Raw genomic sequence first — 12,119 nt, 5'->3', positions numbered from 1 at the left:
AATGTAGCTTCTAAGGCGAGGCCACTCCATATTCAAGGGATAACAGGACAGTGCTTAGGTGTGTCTGGATTTACAATGGGCAGACACAAAATGTAGTCCTGTAGCCCTGACCATAATTATCAACACAGCCAAAGACAAGTATAGAAGGATCAATTTATTCCAAGCGATGTCATTCCATGGACCCAGCCACTAATTCCTCTCCAAAGCATTTGTGTCATTAACAAAAACTACTAGAATATGGAAAAAATGTCTTGAAGCACACATAATTTATCAAGGAGTTTAAATCAGTGGAGTCTTGTTTATCATGAGGTATCTAAAACGTATTAAATTCTTCCAAAGAGCATTTGTGATTTTTTTAAATGAACAGTGAGCCTCAGGTTTATTGCCACTGTTCAAATATTGCTTCATGTCACAGAATTTCCCTTGTTGGTTTTGAACACAGGGGAAAGTAAAGAGGGTCATGGGGAGAGGAAAAACAAATGAACGGAGATAAGTCCTTATTTGCTCTGAAGAAAACAGGATCCTCCATATCCCCTGCTAATGTCTGTTGAGTCTGAGATACAGCATCTAAATGCATGTTTTTGCAACAGTATGTATGCACTTTCATTGAAAATATTCTATCTGAATTTCTCACTTTTTCTCTTCTGAGTTAGACTCAGTTGGCTGACTTTCAGGTACATAACCTATTTTGAATAGATAGCAATTCAAGTTAAGTGTTTGATGGCATCAAATGATGACCTTTGTGGGCATCATTATCTGTTGTGTTTTGTGTTATTTAATAGTTGGCTATATTATCTTTGTTCTTAGGAAATTTCTAACTAAAATTTTAAAGGCAGACTGATGCTATTATTTTTCAGGCTAGCAAAATAAATTACTATCTGGTGGGCCATCAATATGACCCATTGTTACAATAAAATACTGGAGTTGTTTAAAGATGTGTTTTTAAAATATTCTATCAGATTAAAATATATTAAAAAATTAAAATGAAGGTTGAAACATTGTGTTATGATGAGACTTATTTGAAAAATTGAGTAAACTAACTTATAAGTTAGAAAATCAACTCCCTTACTGTATTAACAATACATCAAGTTACAATTAACTTAAAGTTGATGAAGAAATGAGAAAAAAGCAAAGCATGGGCAAATTTAACTTATGCTAAACAATCCAACGACACCAGACATAAAGTTGTATCAGGAGACGTTTCCAGAATTCTCAGTCTTTGATATTCGATTCTGCTGCTTAACTCACTGACTTAGGACAGCTTCTAGACTTAAAAACAGATGACAATTTTGTAGATATCCCTTAGGCAACTATCATCATCATCTCATCGTGACACAAAGTTATTATTTTTATGATAAGTTTTATTCTTATTTAAAATTTTATTTATGAAGCTACAATAAGAATATTCTTATTTCTTCAAAGTGTCACATTATGAATTATGTAACACAAGATGATCTTCGATGAATCATAAATTCTAACTTTGTCACTTACGTCATTGTCCTTAAGGACATCATTTTTAGCTGATGTCTGAATTGAAAGTTCTGTGTTTTCCCCTTTGATGATTAACAGTATGGTAACACTCAATTAAAACTTGCTAACTATTCTGCTTTACCTTCATGGAGATCCAATGTTAATCATATTTAGTTCTAAATTTAATAAGGAGATTTAAATGTGTTTCCATAAATCGACTAAATGTTTTGTCCAGTACATTTTAGGTTTCAAAAATTGCCTAACTCAATTTCTATCTCTCCTCATAGATAACTAATTACACCAAAGTATTCTGGTTGATCGACAAAGCACTAGAAATAAAGAGGAATCAGGGGGCTAACAGTACTTAATCGATGGGCCTTCATACAATTATATACTTGACAATAATTAAATACAACTGAATCTGTTATTCATAGAGATAAAAAAGAAATATGTAAGCCAGTCTGCAGATGCAGATCAGCAATTGGATCTCTCATACAAAGAATTTTGAATTTTTTACATATTTTTGACACAACTGTCAGTCTTGTGAATCAAGGTGAGCCATAAGAATGTAATGAATACCCATGTAGGCTACTTAATTTCAACTCTGAGTATTTTAATTGAAAACAGCCAATGCTTTACCATTGAAGAATTAGAAACCACGCAGAACACATGTTGGATCCATTGGTAAGATGCAGAAAATGGGCATTATTCCTACACAGCCCTTACTTTATCCACTTATATTGATGACTACTGGTACTGTGCATGTTTGCTGTTACTGCATAGTCTCTGATTCTTAATTCTCATTTCACGCCATCTAGTAAGAAGATGGGATGGATATAAATAAATGAACAGGCAAAAAAATTATAAAAGCTCTCTCCTAATTTCTAGATGTTTATTTTTATGGCCTATATACTTCATGTAAAATAAGGTCATCGAGACCAGTGAACTCAATTTTTGCTTGATATTAAATGGTCTGCAAATGTTCAGCAAAGGGCAGAAGAATTGAAGAAAATTACATGATTTCACAATATTTTATGACATCAAAGGTCAAAATATCACCTAAAATAATATGCATGACTTAGATCCCAGGTTAAAAGAAAATACGGCTTCCTAGTAGAATCCACGGCTCTACAATAGACGTATCAGCATAACTTTGATAAATATGGAAGTATTTCTCTTACTTCCCTCAAGTTCTTCTAACATTGATTTCCTTGAAAACAAAACCTCAGCATCGGTTTGAATACACTGACTCCCCAACACTTAAACAGAGTGATGGAAGCTCCCAAGAAAAGGGGCTTGTGCTTGCAGTGCTAGCTCGGCTGTGGTGGCAGCAATGGTCAGTTATAAAACCATTCCTGGGGGAAGGAGGGCCCGAAGAAGGAGCTCTCTGGTTTAGAGGGTGACAGAGTTACAACATGTCCAACGAAACCACAGCCAAGAAATTTCGAGGTATAAAACATGAAGGCGTTTTCTCTTGGGTAATTTGTATTTTGGGATAACAGTGTCCTTCGGCTGTATCACATGGGTACACATGCTGGGAAGCCCATAGGACCCTGCGAGCTAGAATGATATTACGCTTTGGGAACATACCTGGGGGATGCTACCTAACTTCTAGCACTGTGTATTCCTCTTGATCTATAACAAGCCTTTATATTCTTCTGAGATTATATTAGGATCCAAACTAACTAACTACATGTACTTCCAGTTCCTTCTGGAGAAACTCAGATATGACTGATAAAGACCCCTCTGGGTCAAGAAACTGTTTGGGAGAGGGAACGAGTAGTAGGAAAAGAGTAGTGGAGACACCCCTCCCCTCACACACAATCTGCCAGGAAATAAACCAGGCAAAGAGTCCAGGTTTAGGCCTTTCCACTGGTAAGTGTTCAGGAGCTTCCACACACAAAGTTTATCCCTAAATTTTAAATCCAAAAGCTATACCTGTCTTATAATTTTCTTTCTCTGACTCTTGGTCTTCTTTCTTCCTGCTGTTCCTTTCCTCTTTACTGCCTTGTTTTATCTGTTCTCTCCTCCTTTGGCCATTACCCTTTGCTTTCCTTCTCTTTGGGGCAAGATAAGAGCATTTCTGGTGCTCTGAGAAGAGCAATGCATAAATATATACTAAACTCATGCAGACCTAGCCACAAGCAGCACAGACCCCAAGTAAAGGATTCAAGTGTCTTGGGCAAGCCTGTTAGGTGTAGGGGTCCCATATAAACCCTTACATTTGTAGAAAGACCTATGTTACATTAGAAGTTGGTGGTTTTAGGCATTTTTAGATAATTTAAATTCTAGCCAACATCTTGTAATTTTTTTCACTAGTTTATAAGAAGCAATGTTTCTAACACTATCTACCTTATGCTTTCTCTTTAAAAGTTTTTTTTTTCCAAGTAAGAAACTAACTTATAAATGATAATTTAACCACCTTGAACTACTCATTCTAAAAGCTAAGTATAGAGTTAGGAAATTAGATAAGATTATTAATGGTCTATATGTAGCAATAATTTAATAAAGAGAAGAGAGCTAGAATTATCTACTACCTGAAAGATTTTTCTCTAATAATTTGAACATGACTCGCAGGAGTATGTACAGTTCTGCCGGGTTTTCACCCCATAAGTGGCAGTTCTTTTCTTAATTATCAAAGAACTTTCAAGTTTAAGGGAATTTGAAGTCATTTTAAGCAAGCTTCCTTTTTCCTACACTGTCTCCCTCATTGTTTAAATGCACATTTTAATTGGACTTTTTTCCAAGTTTCAGAAGGTTTCTCATACATTACACCTTTTTCCCCTACAATATCACCCTAGGAGGGGGGTGATACAGAGACCATTTGCTTAATTTATATACAAGATGGGGGCACCGATGGCCATCGTTGGTCCAGGAGGCCTCCCCGTTACCTCCCACGCACCTAGATCCTCAGCTTTTTCACATTCCCCAGACACTCACAGTGTTTTAAGACCCTTATCCCCACTTGCTGAGGCAAAACGAGTGGCTTACAACAAATTACATAGCAACCAAAGGCCCACTGGCCTGGGATGGACATCTCCGAAACGTTTTTCTCCTACAAATGCCTGCATATGCTGGAGAGGTTTTCTAAGAACCTTCACCAGCAGGCCCATCACGAAACCCAGGGCAGGTTGTAAGTCCTGCTGCGGGCACCAGAGGGGTGCAGGGGGCCCTTGTGTGCCACGCCTGGCCCCAGGGCATGAGAGGGCTCCTCCCCACCCAGCCGGGGCAGCCCGGTGCCCCCTGCTTCCCTCGCTCCAAGGAATCGGGCAGGCGAAAGGTAAGGCACGTGGGGGCTCCCGCTGCGCTTACTTGGTGGCGAGGATCATCTTTTTCCGCGCCGTCTGTTCTTTCTGCTCCATGTGCTGTCTGGCAAGGTGTTCTCCTACGGCTTTGGCTGGAAACTCTGTCTCACAAGTGTAGCCAAAATCCCGAGCCAAGTGTAAAGCCTCCCCTGTTGGCGGACAGGAAAAGTCAGTTTCTCAGGCCCGACCGAGGGACCAAGCGCAGCCCGAGGGCAGCACCGCCTATGTCCCCGGGCCTCGTTCCTGCCCGTGGCCGGTGGCATCAGCTTTGCTAGTCATTTCAACAGTCCTCGGGAAAGGACTTGGGGGGATGCGGGAGGCTGAGGAGACACTGAGAAGTAGAAGCTACTTACCAGGTTGGGGTATGTGGGAAATCAAGGGGGGACACCCAGAGCCACCCTCTAGGGGCCCTGCCTCCCCTCCAGGCTGGCGCCTGAGACCCTACCCACCAATGCCCTTGGGACAAGCTCCACGGGAGTGGCATTTTGTTGCTGCTCAACCAACAGCCTGTTCTCAGCATATTCCAAAATATTCAGCTATCTTTTTCCAGGAGACCTATCAAAATGTTGGCAAAGGGTCCAAATAATTTTTCAAAGAAGCTGGAACCCTTCGGAAAGCGAGATCAGTGAATTCTATCAATTCCGCATCATTATGTTGCTAAAGAGAGGATATTGCATGATTATAGCAGCAGCATTGCCAGGCTCGATGGTAAGCTTCAGTACCGACAGCACTATGTACAATGCTTCTTAAGTACATTATGAAACATATGCTGCTTCTTAAGTATAACAAAATCATAAATAACTTTGTTTTTTCATAAACTCTTAAATCCAAGGAAATTTTTAAGAAATGAGCTAAAAATGGTTTATTGGTAAAGATTTGGTGATGGACTTTGGTCTGGAAAAGCACGGTATTTTTAAAGCTCAATCAAGCCCACTCTTACTGGACCCTTAACAAATTTAAAAAGCAAGCTTTCACCACATTTATATAGAGCACCTGCTTTGTTCAAGGTGCAGCGCTCGGTAGGAGTAATGGGAGATATAAAAGGACACCAAAGATCATCCCTGTTTCTAGGAAGGTGACAATCATACCAGTACTAGTAACAGCAATAACAACAAACACAAAAATACTGCAGTAGCACTTTATAATTTATATTGTACCTATAGAAGCATGATCTATAATCTGTGCATGTTAATTGACATATGTTGTCATTATACATAATCCAAGCTATGGTATTACAAGCTTCAAATGAGTGTTAGAGATAAAATGTTTCACGTAAGTTCAAAGGGGGAGAAGGTAGTCAAGGAGAGGCAATCCAACAGCCACAAGGTCAATCAAATTTTGCCATGAAAAAAGTCGGGCCTCATGGCTAAATCATATGATGTTTGTTTGGTGATTAGCCAAAGTAACAGTCTAAGATGTAACAGGTTTGATCTTGCTTTATATTCATACAATAGCAAAGTAGTGGATAATTTAATACCAGGAAGAAGTAAAAATTGTTAAGAGTACTACAGAGGAGGAAAAGTTTATAGTTATACAGAATAAATGTACAAAATAGGCTAGTTACTATTAATGAAACTTTCATATATTTTCCTCAGTAAATATATTCTTTTTCTCTAGAAACAAGAAATATTAATTTTTCAGGTTGGGAAACATGTTTATAATGAAGGACAAAGAAAATTACCAATAATAGAAAACAGGAAAACATTTTAGGATAATATAGAGCTGAGAAAATATAATCCTAAGAGTAATTTTATCTTAAATTTTTCTTGGATACCTTGTTTTTCTTACAACTAAAAATCCTAAGGAGAAAAAAAAAAAAGGTAAATAAATTCGTGAGGATTTCTTTTCAAACATTTTAATTATAAAAGACTTTAAACATATAACAAAGGTGAAAGATTTTGATAGTGAATTCCCATATGTCCACCCTTGATGTTGCGCTAAATTTGCTTTATCACACATCCATTCATCTTTCTTTACTTCCACTCATTCATCAATCTATATCATTTTATACATTTCAGAGTAAATGATAAACCTCAGTATATGTCTCCCCAAATACTTCATTATGTAATTAAATAGGTTCAATATGTGTTTATAGGTTTTTCCCGCTGAAGGCTTTTATCTCCAAAGATTTCCCTGATGTATATTAAGACGGAACAAGACTGAAATCTCTTTGACGATGGTTTATTTGTATGGTTCATACCTACTGAGTAAAGAGGAACTGATGGGGTCCTTGCTCTTGTTTATTTGACAGAAACATACATTTATATGCAGATATTAATCAATATCCTGATTTGAAGTGTCAATGTGCACCAATATTAAACAAGCATTAAAATTACTCTTGTATTTATGCAAGTGTGTTTAATTTTTATTTGTGTTACCAGTAGAAACTAATGTCGTTTTTCTTTTTACCCATTCACTGAGTCTTTAACAACTTTATTATTATTATTATTATTATTATTATTCCTGCAATGTGAGAAGTCCTGTTCTAGGCTTTGGAAGGGTCTAGTTTAATATATAAATATTACAATGAGGTAAACATATCAGATCAGACAATGTTTGGTGAACTATTCCATGATGATCTCCCTGCTCCCTGTGCTCTGTTTCAATGCAGCTGCATGCAGGTCTTTAATTAAGACTTTTAGATTCATGCGCTAGAAAACATCATTGTGTTTCCTCCATTTTAAGTAGAAAGATGACATAACTACTTGGAAAGGGTCTCTATGTTTATTAGCCTGGGTAGTGCTAGTTATTGAAGGGTCACAGTTTTGAATAAAGTTGCAATATACAAGTGATATTTTTAAAGTGCTTCATACCAGCACTTTATCACCCTACCCAATTAGGGGGGGAAATGTGTGCATATTTGGCACACGCACACACACACACACACACACACACACACACGCACACACACACACAAAGGCACAACGATATTTTTTTAAAAGGACATTGCAATGCCATATAGGATGGTCACTTTTGCTAGAAAAATGACAAAAGGGAGATAATTTTAAAAACTTCAAATTTGAGGTAAAATGTATCTATGAAATAGTGGCCATAGCACCTGACCAGAGGAGAAACTCTGGTGACCTTGGGACTCACAAGTACCTTGGGACTAACGCAATAACACCATTCACAGTGTCGTCTTAGCGCAGCGAGGCGAGTTCTGTACATTGATACACCTGCAAATTTAAATAACACTGTAACAGAGACTATTATATATGTTTTTCCTCCACTTCTGTGCATAGTGGGAAAGTGGATCAGTGAGAACAGGAGGATAGCAGCATGCCTCTCGAATTTGGTGCTAAAACCTGATTCTTGCGGCTGTGGCCCGTTTAAGGCAAAGCTCTCCCCGCACACGGTTGTTTTACAAGCAGCCTGGATGGAGCAGCTGCTTCTTGCATTTACCCTGACAGCTAGCGCCTGCCTCCCGCCTCAGTCCTGTTTACTGCTTCCTCCCGCTCACCACAAACATTGCTCCTGCATGTACAGAGATGCTACATCAAAAGAGGCGACAGGAAATGACACTCTGCTAGGCAGTTAAAATGTGTGCATGGTGCCACCAAAGCTTTGTGCGAGGGCCCAAGAAGGAATGGGGCAATGGATCCGTGAATTAAAATGCATGCGGCATTCAGCAACCAGGGCAAATCTAGAGCTGAATCCTGTAAGCAGATATCTTAGAGTCAACAGGTTTAAAAAAAGTAGAACAGTCGGATCAGGAAGGCCTGGGAATAAAATGCCAGGGGGTCTCACTGATCTGTGAAAGAGAGATTAGGAGCGCCTCGGTCTCTGTGCTGGGCCAAAGTGCCCACGGGGACAGCAAGCGGGTGCAGCAGCCCGGGGTGAGCAGTGCGGCCCGGGGAGGGCCCAAGTCATTTCCCTCCTGCCCCATGCGGCCAGCACCTCATTTCTGTGAAAGACCAGGTGGGTTGCCCTGGTTTTTTCTTCCTATTTTTCCCCCCAGAACAGATTTAAAGTATTCCTTTATTTCCATGCATTGTGCCACTTGGCAAACCAGTCCCCCAGCCCCTCTTCTTTTTACACAACTGAACACACACTAAGGCGAGTGCACCCCCTGTAGTTCATGTCATTTCAAGGATATTTTAGAAGGAGGGCAAGTGGATATTCGGGGGCTGGGTCAGTCTGATGGGAATATTCTAAGGGAAGGGCTTTAGGCTCTGTGTCCAAGAAGAGCTACCCTCTACTTCTAAAAAAGTGGAAACCACTGAGGGCTATTCAAAGTTTCAGCAGTAGCTGCAGCACTTGATGGCAGAAATAGAGTAACTCTCAAAAATCAGCACAAGTGGAATTACAGATGATGGAAGAACTTAAGGGAACTTGCTCCCTGGTTTCAGGGCCTTCAAATTTCACACTCAGAAGCAAAAAGTGAAAAACAAAAGGAAAATATTAGGAAAAATTTGAACAGCAATGATAGATGCACCCCAGACATAGAAAGCTAATGGCAAGCTGTTTCCTGAGGACGCTGACTGCTCATTTTGCTGCGATTCTGGGTTCCCACGTTATTTTACCAGAAGCAGATCTCGATGCATTTTTAAATGAAAACAAATACACCGATTTCCAACATTTTATGCGGTCATTAAGGCTTTTTCCTTCTTTTAAAATCATTGTGTTTTAGGGGAACATGTACTTTAGATAACTAAGTATCAATATCTAAAACCGATTTGTACTAAAGGACATTTCTGCATTGTTATTAACTAGATAATTCTTACCAACAGTCACTATAAATATTGCCTTAAAAATAATTCAGGTTTAACTTAGTACTGCACTACTCAATGTTATTAAATAAAAGGAGCAATCCGTATGTGTTAATTCCAGTCACATATCTATGATTTCAGTTTTATTTACGTGTATTGGGCAAGAGCACAATTAAGTTTATCTTGGGGATTATTCAAGAAAGTACCTATTAGAAAGCAAATTTGAAAATATGTTCAAAACTGCACATTACATTAAATAAATTATCTTATGCTATCCAGCTACAGTGAACCCTGGAGCTGCCGGACAAAGTTAATCTACCTGTCATAGGTCCCCCGGAGTATTCTGAAGGAGACGTACTCTGCAGTGCTACGTGTCACAGTGATAGTTTGTCCCGCCTGCCATTCTCTGAGCTTAGCACAGCACTTGATTCCCACTAGGCACTCAGTGGACATTTGTCCAGTGAAAAAGCTGCCCAATATTTTCTTGGTTAATTATAACAGCCGTGTGAGGCAGCCTTCCCAAAGCCTATGGTGAAAAGCTAGAGCAAAATATATAGCAAACCCAGAACAATACAATGCACTGTTATCACTGGAGCCACTTCCTAGGCTATAGTTGAAGGCAGTGTTTTTCAGCTCTTGCTATTTTCATAACCTGAGAGTTTGTTTTTAAAGAACAAATGTCTGGTTTCAGCCTCGTATCAGTTCATCTCTGCAGTCAGGGCACCTGCGCTTTTTTGAAAGCTCCTGCAGTCACTGCAAGGCAGTGTTGAGAACCACTGCCCTAAGGTGGGCCAAAGCATTACGTAGGGATGAGCTATATATCTTCCCCACGCACAAGGAATCTGTGGCTTATACCAAGGGAAGGCAGTCATTATAGAGTTCATGTGGAACTGTCCGGGCCTGTGTCTGGGCTCTTGCAGGAGAAGCTCTGCCTTATTTGACTGACACAGTATAAACTCTAGAAACAAAATAGGAAATGTGGTGCTAGAAGTGGAGGCAGCAATATTAGGGAAACAAAGCTACCCGTCTCTTGAAAAAATATATTTGTATAGGGAAATTTCATGTAAGTTGAAGTTTGCTTTTCATACTAGTAGGGAAGAGGTGTATTATCAGTAAAAGGTGTGAGGTTACCCATTGTACAGCACTATTTGTAATAGCTGAAGATTGAAAACACCTATATGATATTCAGTAGGGGACTGGTTAAATAAATTTTAATGCACTCAAACATTGGTATACTATGAGTGTCTTAAAGAATGGACAACTTGTAATCACTGAAAAAAAACAAAACACACTAATAAAATATGAGGAAAAAATTCAACGAGCTGAAGGTGTGGACAGTAAAAACACCCATGCATACATACATATATCATTGGAAGGGAACAGAGAAACTAATGACATTTGTTTTCTTCCAGGATGGGAACCGAATAATTGAGGAACAAAGAGAAAAAGAAGTATTTCACTATGTATTCTTTTGTAACTTTTGAATTTTTTACCATTTGTAAATTTAAAATTAAATGAACTCAAACGCAGACTTACTCTCTGACCCTGTTCTTAGATTTAATTCTAAACTCAAATATCTGAATAATTGCTATACATTAAAACATGAGCAATTCTAAAACATTCACTGCCATTCAGACAGTGGATCAATTACAGTCTACAATTTATTAGAATATCCTTGAATGTTGATACATGTAAATATTGGGGAAAAAGCAGAACTGAGTGTTTGAAAAGCGTATTAATGGGGCATAAAGTCTGAAAGAGAGTAACAGAGAAAAGAAAATGAAATCCCAAGGAAAATAATGCAGAGACCTGCCTTTAAGCGAACACTATGCTTTACAACAATGTGTAATGAGCTGGGCCAAAGGGGGCTAGGGCAGGGCTCAGCCAAATGGGCTTGAACACATTCACCTTTTTTTTGCCACAGTCATCATGAGTAGAAGCAGGGATTTAAAGACACTCCAAGAACATAGTCAAACACAAAGTCATATGTGTAGGAGCCTATTTCCTCTGCCTCAGCCTTTCCCCCTAAAAATGAATGAAATCATAGATGCAGGTAATATTTGAAAGTAAGCAAATGATTTAAGATGTCATTTTCTAAGGTATTTATTTGTCCATAATATTGTATGATACGATCTCTGTTTCACTGAGACCAATTATTGAAAATTCTGATAAATACTAACTAGTTCTTACATATTAGATAAAAATATCCAATTGTTGTCTAATTACCAATTATTAAAGCAGAGTCTCTCAGATAGAAACTGTTCCATGATTTAGAATAAGAAATTTACAGATGAGACAATACTTATTGGTCTGGGGGAAAAAAAAAAAAAAAAAAAAGCCATTTCCCGAGACCTTGAAATGAATGGCTAACAAAGGCTCTACTAGCATTTACTTTACTGGGCAGCTCTTATATGCACAACTCAGTGCTAGAGCATTTGTGTGCAAAAGGGGACACCAGGGTCCCCTAATGATCAGGCTGCTCCCGGTGATTGCCAGACTAAATAAGCACCAATTAGAGTTATTACGACAAAAAGTCAATTTATTATTTTTTGATATCACATACAGTTTTAGAAGAAAGCTGAAATCCTTTATTCCAAAGGAAGGATAACTTGGGAATGTGATGCCTGGAATGGCT

General features: G+C 38.7%; 1 protein-coding gene across 2 annotated transcripts in view; it reads right to left on the bottom strand.

The window, feature by feature from the left end:
* The window catches only part of TFAP2D (transcription factor AP-2 delta), a 54,334-nt gene that overhangs the window by 19,075 nt on the left and 23,140 nt on the right, over window positions 1–12,119 (bottom strand). For both annotated transcript variants that reach the window (XM_016212707.2, XM_087817134.1), the window contains one exon: window positions 4,783–4,924. In XM_016212707.2, coding sequence (XP_016068193.1) covers window positions 4,783–4,924 — 142 coding nt within the window. The remainder of the gene's footprint in view (window positions 1–4,782; window positions 4,925–12,119) is intronic.

The sequence above is a fragment of the Miniopterus natalensis genome, chromosome 5 (assembly GCF_054644295.1).
Source record: "Miniopterus natalensis isolate mMinNat1 chromosome 5, mMinNat1.hap1, whole genome shotgun sequence".
In the NCBI taxonomy this organism is placed as follows: domain Eukaryota; kingdom Metazoa; phylum Chordata; class Mammalia; order Chiroptera; family Miniopteridae; genus Miniopterus; species Miniopterus natalensis.
Note: the sequence above shows the minus strand (reverse complement) of the source record. Positions and strands in the feature narration are given on the sequence as shown.